Below are 17264 nucleotides of genomic sequence, written 5' to 3'. Positions count from 1 at the left end.
ATTTTTTAATTTCAGGCTTTTCGTACCTTCCAAACTGTCAGATCCGACATCAGTCTAGGCATCACCATCCGCCTTTGTCAGCTTTTATCAGCCGGCTGCACAAAGACACATTCACTGAAGCTCTGGATGCACGAATATCACTCATATTCTGTCACTGCTAACTAGAGATAGAAGAGTGTGAGTTTGCAGTGTGATCACAATCAGGGCACGTGCGCACATGCCAGCAATAAAAATAGACAAACTGAAAAAATAATGCAGACATACTGTAGGACTGAATAAATAGACCCACCAGAGAGCATCACAGCATCACAAAGCACATCTCAAAGCCTGTCGTGAAATGCTAAGTGCATATCCCTGCTTATCAGCCACCTGTCCGTCCAGCCCCCACTGCTCTCCCAAAGCACCTGAGCTGCTGGCCACTCTTCTTAGGCCCTGGACCACACTGTTATGGCTGTGGTAAACATGTGACTGAAAGCTTTAATGGGAAGTCTAAATCACAGACCTGTCACTTTGTGCCTTCATTCAGATTAATGTGCACACCAACCGACCAGGCATTAAGCCCCACAGGCCCTCTCAATGACACACCTCAGCGCTCTGTGGCTCACTGCTGCGCACCTGCCGCACACAAATACACACCGAAAACCCACAAGGAGGCTTGTCATGCTCCCTGAGAAGCTCATGCACTCAAAAAAAACAAAAAACACACACACATACACACATACACACATGCCTTCACCGGGAAAAGCAAATAAAATCAGCACAGTGCAACCTTGGAAAGAGATGAAATGGAAAGAGTGAAACAATGGGAATGTCAGGGAATCAAATGTGTCTCAGCTGCAGAGTCTTCCAACAAAAACACAACCGTGGCCATGCTCGCTACCTCATCTCACCATCAGCCTTCAGCTAGCAACCGAAGCACTTCAACATGTACCGTAGGACATCTCAATGATTAATATTATTGGTTTCCATTCAAATGTCCTGTAAATTTTAGGTGATTGTTTGACATGAGACAATAAATATGAATCAGGTGTGTTTCCATAAGCCTGGGGGATGAATTAAATGGTTCCTTGATAAAAGAATGAAGTACTGTGAGAAAGATTTATAGAAATCTGTCAGCTAAAGATTATGTTTCATTTTTACTTGGAGATTTTACAGATAGAAATGACAGCACATCCAACATTTGTAGATGTAACTGTTCTTTGCTTTTTTTTAAATCTTCAATGACAAACCTTTGTCACTGCAAGTGGGCATTAAAGGGTGTCTTTTTTTCCCACACCGAATGTCCACTCCTTCAGTTTAATGTACCATCATTCCTTTGAAAACACTTTATTGGAAACAGAGCTTTTAACACCCAGAATATTAACAGTCTCAGTCACTGACCAAAAGACAGTTTCATCCAAAAGAATCAGATGTTAAGTATTACTTTTTCTGGGATTTGGCTATGAATGAGTGCCTCTTTTCTTTTCTTGGGACAAGTTCTAAAGTGGCACCAGATAATGCTCTCTATAAAATGCTCATAAATCATGCTGCTGTCTTGTCTTTTTCACTTTCTCACAGCTTAGAATAAATTTAAACAGCATCTGGCTAATTCTAATGAAAATAGTTTCATCATCTGTTGGAGAGAAAGAGAGGACAGGAGATATGAAAGGATGCTCTGCCCTCATTTGGTGGAAGAGAGAAATGCACCGCTCAGTATTCATGACTGAGACCTCATAAAGCACTAACATTCAACCCTTTTTAACTTTCAACTGTATTTTATCTTTAAAGAAAACTGTACTATTACAAAGCTCCACTAAACACTGACATATCAAGTTAAATTGGTATGATCAAACACTTTGCACACACATATAAATGATATTATAAAGGCAGCAGAGGGCTGTTACACATACATTTATTAAACACAGTTTCTGTAATTGTGAATCCAAGATACAGTATACAGTATTACACACAGGCTGTGCACTGACATGAAGGAATAATGTGTCATTATTATGCAAAAATATGTAACAGTCCACTTTATGTGTACTTTCTTAACAGATGTTGGAGCTTTAACCCTTACATACTGTTCAGGGTCACATTTTGCCCATTTTTACATTTGAGAGCTGTAAAACACCCTATACACATTTCTTTTAACCAGACTTTTCCTATTTTGACCCACAGTATATAAAAAAATGGAAATAATAAATGCATCTTTTTTAAATTTTTTGTACAGTTGATAGAATTTTTTATACATGCAAATGTACAAGTTTGACCTGTGTTTATTAAAAAAGAAGAAAAAAAAAACCCAAATCAGAATTCAATGATGTTGTATTCATCATATTCCATAAAATCTTCTCCAGGAGCATAAATGGTGATTGTGAATGTCTTTTGTCTATTTCATTAATCAAACATTTATTAATGACTGACTTGGAATTTATGAATGTGAATTGGTGTAGAGACTAATTATGAGGTAGAATAAGAACAGTATGTAAGGGTTAACTATCTAATGGTTACTTACCAGTGTTGTATAACAGGACTTGGAGAGGAATGCTGTGTCACAGTGAGCTGTGACAGCTGTCATGGCTTACAACAAACTGATACCTAAACAAAAAGTTTCTCAATACAAAAACACAGCACCAAAAATACCAGAATGCTTAGCAGCAACATTGCCCAAATACTGCCCACAACAATTTCTAGGATTATTTCTTAAATCTATGTGGACTTGTGTACAATGTATCATATGATACTTGTTGATCACCACTGAAAAGGGTCTTCAACTTAACTACTTATCTACAGCTACATCCTGATTCCAAATTTGGTTTAGTACAAAGAAAGACAAACTAATAGATTAACAGCAAACATTCACTACTTCATTTAACTACTTCAAATTAATGCTTGTGCTGGATTTCAAAATAAGCTGCATATCAGCTTTATAAGGTGATATGTCAGCGTTTTGTTTACAGCTGCCACCAAATGGACAATGAAGCACTTGAAGCAGGGTTAATATTACCGTAAAAACACTAGGATAAGTGCTCTTTTTCGGTAACAAGAACAAATAGTCCTTCTAAGAGCTCTTTTCTGGAAACGGGTTATTGCCATTTTGCCCTCCTACCTCTACTCACTGAAAGGAGACCCCTCAAATAGTAGCGGAACAGTGTTTTATTTTTATGGCTTTGTTAAAGGAGTAATCATGGTGACATTTGCCACCATGATTACTCTATGAAATAGCCTCCCTTGGTAAGGCCCTCTTATAATTTCCGGACCCCTGGTTGAGAGCAGTTCTGTATTACACCAATTAGAGCGGTGAGTCATATGTCACTAGTCATCGGAGAATTCTGCCTCCTCCACTCTGTGCTATAAATTTACCTCCAGCTGTTACACTTTAAAGGCCGATTGTCAGTCTGCTTCTGACTGACAGCTGAAACTGATTAGTTACCTACACTCTGGGGTTAGGGTGAGAGATGAGAAGCTGTGTGTGTGAGGAGGTGAAAGGTCAGGGTACTATCCAATATTACAGTATATCTCAATTGCAGTCATTCATCTCCTTTAATAGCTCTTTTTTGATGGACCCATTCACAGTGTCTGACAATCATACAAAAAAATACATACATTAAAAGGTTTTTTTTCACCATGCTCTGTATTCACATAGAGGAAGGCAACAAAGAGCTCTATTTTTTACTCTTTCTTAAACGTATCAGACTCTTTCACAGCTGTGTCAGAGTCTAGACCCAGCTCCCGAGGCTTAATTAGATTAATGGAAGAGATGGGAGAGTGTCTAATGACCTATCTCCTTGCATCACTGGACAGCGGAAAGATGGAGAGGCATGCAAAAGTGCATGGGTACTAGCCTGCTTCCTCCTTCACTCATCCTTTCCTCTCCTCTAGCTTGTGACAAGTCGATGGTCCTTGAGAACGCTCGGAGATGCATTACACGAAGCCCACGGCTGAGTCGAGCCCCCGCCTGCATGACTGTGGCGTTTCATTGGTCGCTCCTCAGTGTGACAAGAGGAGTGGAACAGCAAAATACGGGCTGAGTGTGTGGGTGATGGTATAATTTTATTCTTAATGACAGGCGAGCGTATGAGTGTCTTACTCTGATAAGGGCTAAATGAAAGCAGGAAAATAAGCAAACATAATGACAATGTCAATGGAGAGAGATCTGTGAGCAGAAATAGCCATAATTTAAATGTAACCCTGCATGTGTCATTTTGACTATAAAGTCTACATACTGTGAATAGCAGTCACATGCATGCTGCACAGTATCTACAGGAGCAGACTGCTGAAATGTACAGGCAGACTACTGGAAAGACAAAATATATGAAAATGTCAGCAAAGGTGTTACAGCTGGATAGATTTAAAGGTACCCTGTGGTGTGTTTGACTACTTGTGAGGGTTTGGAGCAGTGTTTTGATGAGTGGGTCTACTTGTAAAAGTTGTGGCCATTGTGTACTTTCAGATTTAGTGTCTGGACAGTTTTAGTGGGCACTTCTGAAGTTTTATTTCTTTGTCAAATAGTCATGATTTACCTCTTTAACGTTATTCCACTGATTGACATTTAATGGGAAGTTACTTGCCAGGAAATGTATTAATATCCTAGAAAAGAGGCAGGGAAGATGATAACTGCATGCTAGCAAACATAAATGGAAACAACAGGTTTTAAATCAGTTTAAAAATTTGGCTTTGGAAATGTTTTATACAGAAGAAAATGCTTTCAACACGCAACAAGGATACAAACACACAAGTCATTTTAGAGAAAAATACTTTAAAGAGGCCATGTTTTGTGGTATTTTATTACTTTCTATACTACTATGATGTCAGATATATATGCTAAACATAGTCAAAATTCCATAACCTGAGGTGAAAATATTTAAATATGCTTCTTGGAAGACAAAAGTCAGGAATTCAACCTGCTCTGAACGCCTCATTTGTAACTTTACCTTCATGTTGTCCACTCACATATTTCAGATAGCTTTCAGGCTCGAATATGTACACATGTATGAATGAGAAAATCCATCTACTATTGTTTGTTTACATAGCTTCCAAAGCTGGTGGGAGTCTGCTGAGGGGCAGTTTCCAAAAGCCAGCCAATCAGAACAGAGTGGGCTCATCAGGAAGGGGGCTTTAAAGATACAGGAGCTCAAACTACCTTTTTCAGACAGAGGCTGTCATGAGGGGCTGCACAAAGGACCAGTGTAAAATAAATGAAGAGTTTTTGAACTGTGAATCATGCGAAGCCCCAGAATATAAATATAGACCTGGTAATGTACATGATTTATCCTCTCTAATGTAAACATAGCTTTTTTTAGAAGAAAATTACACAGGGTACCTTTAAAACACTTCAACATTATTAATGATACTTGTTCTTACATGTATTGAAGTAAGTAGGAAGAGTCAAGTCAAACTACCTGATTCCCCATTTCTTTGTGCAAATTAGACATACTGATAGTGTGCTATTGAGTCACACATGCACTTAAAAACATCAAAAAGCAGATTCAAATTTTTGTCAATATAACTTGTGCATAACAGTCAGATATCATATATCTATCAGTCAGTACTTGTCAATATAAGTTGATGCAGTTGTCACAGCAGGATCAGGAGTAATGTATCTCACTGTAAATGCAATGATGAGTACAGTCTCTATGTACAAAGAGTCTACCAATGTCTCAGCCCTGCTTTAATGATCAGCCATAAGCCTATTGGGATCCTGTATGACATGGTGATGGGCTTAAATGTCGCTCTTGAGGGTGGTAGCTGTGCAAGGGTATTAGTGGTGCTAAAAGCAGGACGTAATACCATCAGGGCCAACTGGGTTTTGAGGACGTGTTACTTTAACAGCAGGGCAGAAGGTAGTGGATGAAGCAAAGGTAGACAAGGTCCTCAGGATTCATTACATTCCCCTCCTAGTCAACAAGGCAGCAGATGCACCTTTACGTTTCTGGACATGTTTAGCAAGTTGAAGGGCCTCCTTAGTGGCCCACAGGTGCCAGATGCTTCTAAAACCACCACAGGAGCTCCTGGCCCGGCTCCAGAACCAGCTCCGAAACCTGCTCCGACTCCAGCACCAGAAAAGGTAAAACATGCAAACATTTTCTGTGATCTTGCAAACTTCTTAAGCTTTCATATTGTTCAGTGTGTGCCAGTAATACAACAAGAGTGGTTACATTTGTTTCTTGTAAGATCACAGTAGTGGCTTTTTATCTGTCCCTCCATCCATTTAACTGCTCAGATCTTATGCCAACAAAGAATCAAATAAATGTGTTTCATTACATTGACCTCATTGGAATCGCTAATTACCCAACAGGCACTTTTAAATTAATTTCATCTTGAACACCGCAGATTTTGAAAAGTGTCTATCAGGCATGGTAGTAATTTGTCAAATGTTAAATTCACTATACTTTAAAAATGCTCTCTAAAGGAAAGTGTCCCTCTAATGAGCGGGGCTTGACTAATGAAGCTGACTATCTGACTTTGGGGAAAATGTTGATTTGTCTTGTAGGAGGAGAAGCCAGCCGATAAGGAGAATGAAAAGAAGAAGAAAGAGGACAAACCACAGGGTAAGTCATCAATCATTCGAGAGCAGGTTTAGAAGATAAATTGCTGTATGTTGTTTGTTTAGTTTGATGTCAGGAATATGTTGTAACCCTTTAAATAATATTTCGGGCTAACAACAATACACTAATATCACAGTTTTACTCGTGTAAGTTGATTATTTGATCACTCTTTTCTCGCTTGCTATGTCCAGCTACTGTGACTGTGTAGAAGTTTTTTTATGTATGTGTTAGGAAGCTTTAAATGGCTGTTCTCAGCTTTCAGCACACATGTAAGGCAAAGGTATTGATAAAGAAGAAAAACCAGATTGATAGAAATGTGTCTGGTAACAGCTGATCGATATTGAAGATTTAGCTTTGAGCTTATTATCAGTCCAAACATCAGTTGTTTAGATTTCTGAGGTCTGTGGGAAACATCATTTTAGTGATTTGATTGTATTTTTTCAGCTTAGACAGCATAGACACCTTTCTTGTAGAGAAATGATTGTCAATGGCAATGTCGCCCACTTTCAGCCAAAACATCTCGTCATTCTCTTACATAATGTATCAGAAAGTCAGAGAGAGAGCAAACCCAAACTACTCTTAATCAATCTTATAACTGCAGGACACACCATATGTTGTGGATATATACAGATGAATCTGGCCTTCTGAAAAGTTTAATGTCAGCCATGACTTTGGTTCAGTCTATGCACACTTTGTGTCCTTCTTCTCTACAGTATGTTGTATTTAATCAGTGCAGCAACAGTTAAAATAATTAAACTTTGCCTCACCACTATATATATAGATCTTTCTTGAAATGTGGTTTAGACGGTTTGCATCTTAACTGCTGCTGTAAAGACACATTAACTGTATATTCAGTGTCATCAAGAGGGCATTATTTTAGGGCGGCTGTGGCTCAGGAGGTAGAGCGGTCGTCCTCCAATTGGAAGATTGGCGGCTCGATTCACGGCTCCTCCAGTCTACATGTCGATGTGTCCTTGGGCAAGACACTTAACCCCAAAATTGCTCCCGTTGCTGCGCCAACGGTGTGTGAATGAGAATGAATGGTTAAATTCCCCCTGATGAGCAGGTTGGCACCCTGCGTGGTAGCCCCTGCCATCAGTGGATGAATGTGTGTGAATGAGTTGTAATGTAAAGTGCTTTGAGTGGTTGTAAAGACTAGAAAGGCGCTATATAAGTACATTTTATTTAATTTTAAAACCTTAGCACTTTTCTAAAAAACAAGTTATATACTGATTTGAATTAAAATAAGGAATAAAAAAGGTAAATAAAACCAAAAGGCAACAGATAAAATTAGATAAAAATTGCAAGGCTTTAAAAAGAGCAGTAAAACATTTTCTAAAACTGACAGGTTGTAGCCCAAGTTATACACAGCACCAATGGATGTCTCATCAGCTGAGACCAGAATGAAGTGCATCACAATGATTAAGTGTGTAGAAGATATAACTGTGGTTGTTCACCTCTCTTAGAATCAACTCCGGCCCCAGCCCCTGCCTCTGCCCCTGCCCCGGCTCCTGCCCCTGCTCCTGCCCCAGCTCCAGCTCCAGCTCCAGCTCCAGCTCCAGGTCCAGCCCCTACAGCAGCCCCAGCTAACCCTGATCAAGCTGGACCTGAGGGGTAAGACATCTACTCCTTTGTTCTTTGTCTTGCACAGTGATGATCATCAAGCACGATCAAATAATTCAGCAACAATCACAATGAAATTAATACACCTTCATCGGCAATTTTCCCCACCTGATGTGTTTCAGCATTTAAAAAAAGATGAAACAGCATGATCCTCAGCAATGAAGAGACTGGATAGGGGATTTACACCTACATTATTTACTCAGTCTCCAAATTCCACTTTAGCTAACCAAACCACACGCCTGCCAAGAAAGAGACACCGCGAATCACCTGTATCAAATTAATCAGCCGGTGGACACTAATTAATCAGACTCCCCGGCAAGAGAGAGAGAGAGAGATGAAGAAAGTCTAATGTGAGATCTTAATCCCCTGTTGCAACATGCATATTAGCAGTGGGATGACCTGAAAGTGGATTAAAAGCTTTTCAGCTTTTAAGATGTAAGAAGCTCACAGGAGCTGCTTCTAGTCCAGTACTAAAAGCCATGAGGGCGATAGGTAGTGACAGATGCAGGTGATCCTCACAAGTATAAACATACTTGTCCAAATGAGGTGACTTGTTGTGAATCTTTCATCAGTGGACAATAAGGAAGTGATGGTAAGAGCTGGGGACTCTGTGTGCAGCACATTTGGAGGTGCCTGCAATCAGATGTGTGGAATAGAAAGCCTGTGAGTGTCAGGAGTTCAAAGGTCATGCAACAGAATAAAATTCTAATCAAAAACTGATGTCAAAATGCATGCTGATCAAGCAAGTATAATCAATATTTTTATTTTAATATTTTTTAAGGTATCACATGACTTTTTAGGAGTAAAAAGGGGTCCTTCATCATAATGAACTTAGAGAATTAACAATCAACCCTGCAGTCCCCTTCAGCTCTATGGAGCTCTATCTATAGCAACTGTTAGCTTATTATTTTGGTTTTACAGCACATCTATTTTGGTTCAGTCCCATGGCTCTCATTGTGTGTTGTTATTGGAGGGAGAAGGCAGTTGTTTTCAGCCACAAAGCTATAAAAACAGTCTACATGCTACTTGTCCTGCACCAAATGGCAAAAAGACAAGACTACTTGGTGAATAAAGTGGTACATTTAGCAGTTAATTAGCCAAATATTCCCTTCAGGAGTTAGTAGAGACCAAAAGCTAAACAGAGAATGAATATTGGACTCAAATTTGCCTGCTGGCCAGAATAACAAGTCCAAATGAATGCTAATACTACGTGTCTCTCCAAAATGCTAACATCAGTATGCTAACATGTTTCCCGTTAATATTGACCATGGTTACTTAGTTAAGCATATTTGTGTGCTAACATTTGCTAGTAGCACTAAACATAACGTATGAGGTATGAGTGAAGCTGATGGAAATGTTTAAGTTTAACTATGCAGATGTTTGGTCATAAACCAGTAAGTATTGGGCTTAATGTTAAATGAAACCAGGTGAAGAGTTAAGGGGCTGCCAGTTATAACAATTCATCCATATTTTGTGCCAATTCATCTAGTAGATGTTGAATGTTAAGATATTTAAACCAATATAATAAAAAAAATTGATGTGCTGGTTAACTATAGGTAGTTATTCAAATGTACCATCTGTGCATCATGGGTATCACTATCAAATTTCACAGCAATTCATCCAACAGATAGGAGTGCTGGAGTGCTATATTATGGTTAGATACGATTTTTGATTATTGGAAGTATATTTTATTGACTTTGATTTGAAGATCTTAAATGAAATATATTGTCTTTTTGTTTTACCAAGCTTAGGTCAGTTACCATGCACTGGTGATTGATTTGTAATGACTGGACACCCTTTCCTGGCTTCTTTGAGCCAGATGTACTACTGAATTTTGTCCACTAGGTGGCGACAGTTGAGCACAGATTCCTGTGTCTATTCTGCTGAGGCTGAAGTTGTCTGGTCAGCTGAGCCTTTCTGCTTCAAATGACATTTCACAGTGGAAATCTCTTTATCTGACATTACAAATCACAATTACCACACCAAGTCATGTATGAATGGTAGTTCCTGTAGACTGCAGCCTATCTCAGCACTCTAGCCTTGAATACATTTTTTATGCCATACTTTATTTACATTTGGATTTAACAGTGTTATAATTTGGCAAATACCTCAGAACAGTCCTCATAGAGATGTTGTGGTTTCTTCATCCGCCTCTCATCAGAAACTGGATCATTTGTTCTGCTGCAGGAATTATTAAACATGTTAAGTGTTTCTAGAGGATTTTTCTAAGAAAGTCTTAACCAACATAAACATTGGAGTAAACTGTTCTCTTTTTTTACTGACTTTTTTTTTTTTACCTTTATCAGACAGGAGGACCCTCCTCCTCCACCTCCACCCATAGTCATCAACAAGTACTCAGATGAGCAGCTCAGATCTATAGTCAAACTGATGAGAGAAAGACTGGTGATCTACGTGGAGAAAGTGAATGATCAATATGCTTCATCCCCAGAAATCACCCCTCCTGTCAGTGAGTACAAACTCAGATTTATTAAGTTTCAGCTGTATTACAAAACATCATATTTTTGAATATCTTGTGAATTACAAGCGACACCGTTTTGAAATTATGTGTATTTCCTGTGATTTTAATATTTTAGTACATTCAGTCTTATCATTGTCTTTTCAGCACCATTGCTGGGCAAAGACCACTATGCACAAGTCATCGAGGAGAGGAAAAGGCAAGCAGAGGAGGATCGGATAAAGAAGGAGGAGGCTGATAAGAAGAAGAAAGAGGAGCAGGAGAAGAAAAAGAAGGAGGCAGAGGAGAAGAAGAAGGAGGATGAGGAGAAAAAGAAAGCAGAGGGTAAAGAAATATATAAAAAGATTTTCATGTATGATGTTGGGATGGGGAATGCTAAACAAAGTTTTGTTGTATTTTATGTGCAATAACTATAAAGTGTCCATCTATCTATCTATCTAAAGCTTTGGAGAAGGTAGAGACAGAGGAGGAAAAGAAGGCCAGGCTTATTGCCACTCTCTGGTCTTGTGTAGACTTTGTGCTGAACCCAATAGAGGACATAATGGACTCTGTGCTGGGGAACACCATCGACCCTTTCACAGGTAAACTCCTAGAAGGTAGTCTTAGGACTGCGGTTTAGAGTTCATCAGAGACGTTAATTTCCCATCATCCCCTCTCCTTCAGACCGCCGCTACATCGCCTGGATGAGCATTGTGACTATTGCCTTCAACTACAACGTCTGGTTCATCACAGCCCGCATGTGTTTCCCGTACCACACTGAGACCGCCATCCCCTACTGGTTCGCAGCGGACTTGGTGGCTGACCTCATCTACCTAATAGACAGCATCTTCTTCCAGCCCCGAAAACAGTTTGTCAAAGGAGGAGACATCATAGTGAGTCTTGCATAATCCTAACAGATGGAGGCTGTCACATAAGAGACTAGAAAATATTTTTATGATTTTCTCTTTCATTATTTCAGAAAAATAGACAGATGACCAAGATGAACTACAGACAATCAGAGAGATTTCTGGTATGATATTTTAGGGCTTCTCTAAAATGTGAATTTTAGGATGGATGTCACCTCATTGACCTCACACATGTGTCTCCTCTCAACAGGCAGAGATGTTGTGCCTCATACCTTTCGACTTGCTGTATTTACAGTTTGGATTCAAATCCATTTTCAGAGCCAATCGTCTGCTGAAGGTGAATTTACTTATGTGTTCCCCTTGTGTTGTCGAAAACATTAAAAATATATATATATATATATATACTCAAGAGTTTTTATTTCTTATCTGTTGATGACTTTTTTGTGCTTGCTCTCAAGGCAGAGTCGTTTTTCGAGTTCAGCGACCGTCTAGAAAGCATCATGGCCAAGGCTTACATCTGGAGGTAAGTTACAAGATTTATTTATTTTTTTATTTTTTAAAGCCAGGGTGTGTTTGACTTATCTCTTTTCTCATCTCATGAAATGGTTAAGCAATTCCTGCAATTTAACACATAGCTCTCTTTTTAAATGGCATAAGTAAGTAACCTCTTGACTCATCTGTTAGAGTGATTCGCACCATCGGCTATCTTCTCTTCATGCTCCACATCAATGCCTGCTTTTACTACGTGGCTTCAGCATACCAGGGCATCGGCGGAACTAAATGGGTTTACTCTGGCCTGGGCAGCGCGTAAGTGTTGTTACATTCATGCTTGTGGATGGGGTACATGTGTTTGCATATTGCACAGTTTCTAACTATAATTCATGTGTAAAGCAGAGGTATAACATCTTGCTCAATTGTACTCTCACTATAGCAATTCTAGTACTGTAATACTATTATTATACATTTACCTAATAACTTTCCACATTGTAAGTTTATCCCAAATTCCCAGATAATCACACTTATACTTCTGGGTCTAACAGGACATTAAAACAGTGCCTTAATGTCAAAGATCCCCTTCAGACATGTTCAGTTACCATGTTAAAAATCCTTCAAATTACATCTACTTCTTCTCCCTTGTTGAAATATACTGAGTCTGTGAGTAAACAAATATTTATCATTTTGAATTGAATTGCTGGACACAAGGTTTCTTCTACTACTTCTACCACTGTAGGCTTCAAGTTTGCACATTACACTTGTTTGAGTTGTTTACTGGCCCTCAAGTGGATCCACACTGGATGTGATGTCATAAAATCATGCTTGAAACTGTATTTAAAGACAGCCTCCTAGTGTCAAACGCAAGCTCAAACATCCAAAGAAAGTAACAAGAAGCTCAAGCTTTGTTTTATTGTTTTTTTTTTAAAGTTTTTTTGGTGCTCATTTATGAAATAAAGCTTGATCATATTAAAAAAACTTTTAAAAAGTAATTTCTCTTTTGCTGGTAAAAAACAAACGAACAAAAAAACACATATGGGTTGTGAAGACCACACATAGCAAAATTTGAACAGGTTGAATAAAACACAGAGCTCTTATCCGTCTTTATTTGTTGGCTGCTGCACTGAAACAGAGTTCCAGTCTCTTTGAAAATTATCAAAATCATACCTGAGATATCTAAGGAAACATACCCAAATGTAAAATCTATTGTATGTTCCATCTTTGCTGCTGCTGCAGTTACCTCAGCTGCTTCCTCTATGCAGAGAAGTCCCTGTTGATGATCGCTGAGTTGCCATTACCTGACACCATGTTCGGACAGATCTTTCAGATGACTAACTACCTTTTTGGGGCATTCTTTATGTCCATCATGCTTGGACAGGTAGTTTCCGTCTTTGTGAGTTTTTTGATCAATATTTTATGCTTTCTTCATCACATTTTTTCTTTTTTTTGGGTGATTTGGTCGATCTTTTTTTTTGATGTTTCATTTTGGTCTCCTTTTTTCTTTTTTACCTTTCAACCTATCTGTTCTATGCTTTCTATTTCTTTTTGTTTGTTTAATTATTTTTAAATTTGGCAGCAAGACATCCAGGGAATCAAACTCGGAAAAACTGGAGTAATAGCACATTTTAAAGCATGCACTGAACTCTGGACTATCACAATCCCTCCTAAACTCATGCGCACACATACTGTTCTTATTCCCCCATCAAAACAACAGGCCAGCAACATAAAAGTATAGTTTGTGACAGCCCCTCTAATGCCCCCGGCCTCTCCACAGGTACCTGCGATGTTACTACTATGCTGTCCGCAGTCTGATCAACATCGGGGGTCTTAACGAACCCCACACCGTCTTTGAGATTACCTTTCAGCTGACTAACTTTTTCGTGGGCGTCTTTGTGTTCTCCAGTTTGATTGGACAGGTAACATAGAGACACGTTCTGCCCCCGTAGTGTGAGTCACGGTCCCAGCATCCTAAGTTCATCTGGAAACTTGATAGTCTTAGTCTTCTTAGTGTGGTGACGTAGAGATAGATGAACTAAACCTGCCCAGTTAGGATTGATGCTGGCAATCATTAGTCTCCATCATCCATCACTCCAAATGTTGTTATATTTCACCGGTTCCCTGTAAATGTCTTGACTGTCAAAAAGGTTGTCAAAAGTTCTAAGTGTGGCATCTTTCTTTCTAAAAGATCTCCAAAGTCATCCTTAGTTTGTGTATTTACTCTTGCTATCATCCTGCCTCAGATGAGAGATGTCATTGGTGCAGCTACAACAGGGCAGACCTACTTCCGATCCTCCATGGACAACACTGTGGCCTACATGGTGACCAACCACATCCCCATTACGGTGCAGAACAGAATCCGAACTTGGTACACCTACACCTGGGACGCTCAGGGCATGCTGGGTCAGTAGATACCAGATGAAGTATATCTGTCAGGAAGTCTGGGGTTATAGACAAACTTCAAATCTTCATGCACATGTCACCTTAAAAACAAGACATGGTTCTACTTTCCCTTGCAGCTCCAGACTCCTTTCACACCCAATTTAGACCCAGAACTAACTAACAGTTTTGTTTTGATGATTTCAGATGAGGGTGAACTGCTGGATAAGATGCCTTTGGTGATGAGAACTGCAATCGCTGTAGACATCAACCTGTCAACTTTTCAGAAGATTGAACTTTTCAAGGTGCAGGCAAACAGGAGCACATATATAAACACAACACTCATAGTAAATCAAGCATATTCCATTGTATGTTTACTTTTTTTTTTTTCCATCCACAGGGCTGTGACCAGCAGATGTTGGTTGATATGTTACTGAGGCTTAAGTCTATCGTCTATCTACCAGGAGATTTTGTCGTAAAGAAAGTGAGTTATGTTATTGGCATCCTGGATTTCAAATGTTGATTTCACTTGTTTGGTCTCAGATCAATACAAAAATAATCCATCCCTCATGTCATGTCTACCAATTTGTATTTGTCACTTTCTTGTGTTGTCGTCTCTGCAGGGTGACATCGGTAAAGAGATGTACATCATTAAGGCTGGAGCTGTGCAGGTTGTGGGAGGACCTGACAACAGTATTGTGTTTGTCACCCTGAAGGCTGGCTGTGTGTTTGGAGAAATCAGGTAAGATACAGTTTCTACTTTCTAGGTGTTAGTCCACAACAATGCACTGCTTCTAACCATTTTCTTTTCCTCAGTCTGTTGCAATCATCCAAAGATGGAGGAAACAGGCGTACAGCTAACGTCAAAGCTCACGGCTTCGCTAACCTCTTTGTCCTGGAGAAAAAAGACCTGTTTGATATTCTCGTCCACTACCCAGCATCTCAGAAAGTGCTGGCCAGGAAGGGAAAGTAAGAACTGTTGTTTTTACAATATACTTTTTGTCTAGATATTTCTTCATTCATTTAACAACAGTGAAAAAAAAAGAAAGTGAAGTGTGTTTCATTATCATCAGTGAGGGATCAATCTGAATCAAACAAATCAACAAACTATACCGACAACTGTTCATACCTATGACTCCAGTAATTACTTATGTCAATAAATCTGACCAACAGCTAAAAACCCTAAAATAATGTTTGCTGTTTGTATTAATCAAACAGCTTGATGGTATCAACATTGATTGACAGTTGTAATTGCAACATTTACTTTCAGAGAGTACTTAATTAGATCTGTCTTTCCTTCAAATAGTTGTTTATAGACTAGATTGTGTTATTTATTAGATTATCTACACTTATACACGTTTTCTCCACTGTAGGGACAAAATGAGATTAATGCTACAATTGCAACAGCTCAACAAAACTTTAACTTACAAGTATGAACACCCGCACTTCATCATTTGTTCATATTGTGTATAGGAAACTAATGAAGGCCAAGGGACCAGCAGCAGCTAAAAATGAGCAGGAAAAGAAGAAAGGACTTGCACTGTTCGGACCCAAACCTCCAACACCCAAATTGCTCCGTGCTTTCGGTGGAGGTTTTAACCAAAAAATGATGGACAAATTGAAGGTAACAACACTTTTCTCTCAACTACCGCCTCACAAATTAAAATATCTACATTTGTTCTTTAAAGTCATTGCAGTTGCGCTGACTGCTTAACATAATGTACTCTTTTATTTTTCTTCCGCAGACTGCTGCTTCTGGCTAGTGAAGACTTTGTTTTTGTTTTTTTTGTTAATAGCTCCTTTTTGGGAGTGTGAATGTACAGTTTTATTTTCAACTTCGCACTACTTTTTTGTACCGAGCATGTTTTGTTTTATGTTAAGATATTGTTTGACTCTACACAGGCAGGGTTGACCATAGTGAGGAATGAGCAAGATTGTGAGCATTACTGTAAATAAATTAGATGTGGAAAAAAAACGAAAAAAGAAAGAAAAATTCAAAATTAAATTGAAAGCATCTAACTGTATTACCCAACCTGGCTGCGAAACAAATAGTGCTGAGCAAACACCATAAACTTTATTTACCCATGTATTTCTACACTGTTGTGATGAGATGTACAGTAAGTGATTCCAGAGACTGTCGACCTCAGCTCCTGCCTGTTGTATACTGAATATATATTTTTTATAGTTTATAGTCTGGCTGTTTTTATTGGCTGTATTTAATAAGCCTTACAGAGATTATCCATCATTATAACAAACTTCTGACAGTAATGCTGACTATATAATATTTGATTCATTTGATCTCTGTCCATATCTACTTAAATAAAATACTTTCCAGCCGACTTCTAGTTGCATCCTGTGAGTTGTATTATGTCCTGTTTGTGTGTTGTCAGTTTTGTGTTGGCACAGTAGGAGTTACAGACCAGAAGGAGAGAAAGGTGCAAACTAATCCGGTAAGCCAGACAGGGATGTCGTGAGAGTTAAGTGCAGCAGGGAACTCCACAGTCAGGTGACTTAAATAACCTCAGCACAGGCTAATTTTACCCCGTCTGGGTTCATCTCCTACAGTCATTACTTACTATAAAATCACATACCTGATTATGTTATATTTAAAAATGCATTAAATTCTGTGTCAAAGTTAAAGCACAGCATTGTCACTTATTTATTTAAGATTTAGGGCAAAAAAGTAACTAGTTTATTATAATTACTCTCATTCTCTAACCTTCAGCACTGTGACTGGGTTTAATTATTACTCATAAGACATTATTTTATCAAACATTAATTATTGCCACTATTTATCTGCCAGCAAATAAATGGTCCATGCTGATGTTTACTTTGGTGGCAATAGACAGTTTCCCTGCCGGACACTGATTGGACACTATAATAGCTGATCTGGTGACTCCGGGAGTAATGTCACTCCCCTTTACA

The 17264-nt window shown here is 38.9% G+C and overlaps 1 protein-coding gene across 1 annotated transcript; it reads left to right on the top strand.

The window, feature by feature from the left end:
- The first annotated feature begins 5917 nt into the window (after positions 1–5917).
- On the top strand, positions 5918–16102 carry LOC134002621 (cyclic nucleotide-gated cation channel beta-3-like). Its single transcript, XM_062441966.1, has 19 exons — positions 5918–6046; positions 6473–6530; positions 7994–8141; positions 10457–10617; positions 10774–10950; positions 11070–11207; positions 11290–11498; positions 11585–11635; positions 11722–11808; positions 11930–11994; positions 12156–12278; positions 13738–13879; positions 14204–14363; positions 14547–14644; positions 14740–14823; positions 14963–15081; positions 15156–15308; positions 15813–15963; positions 16085–16102. Exons 1-19 carry the CDS (start codon positions 5918–5920, stop codon positions 16100–16102), a joined length of 2271 nt encoding a protein of 756 aa, XP_062297950.1.
- Positions 16103–17264: the final 1162 nt, after the last annotated feature.

The sequence above is a fragment of the Scomber scombrus genome, chromosome 20 (assembly GCF_963691925.1).
Source record: "Scomber scombrus chromosome 20, fScoSco1.1, whole genome shotgun sequence".
In the NCBI taxonomy this organism is placed as follows: domain Eukaryota; kingdom Metazoa; phylum Chordata; class Actinopteri; order Scombriformes; family Scombridae; genus Scomber; species Scomber scombrus.
Note: the sequence above shows the minus strand (reverse complement) of the source record. Positions and strands in the feature narration are given on the sequence as shown.

What these genes read in the sequence shown, in the direction of transcription:
- LOC134002621 (XM_062441966.1), top strand. Translation starts at nt 5,918, where the DNA reads ATGTTTAGCAAGTTGAAGGGCCTCCTTAGTGGCCCACAGGTGCCAGAT. An exon ending in GCCAAGGCTTACATCTGGAG is followed by an intron (nt 11,995 to 12,155) that starts GTAAGTTACAAG and finishes CTCATCTGTTAG; the next exon opens with AGTGATTCGCACCATCGGCT. An exon ending in TACTCTGGCCTGGGCAGCGC is followed by an intron (nt 12,279 to 13,737) that starts GTAAGTGTTGTT and finishes GCCTCTCCACAG; the next exon opens with GTACCTGCGATGTTACTACT.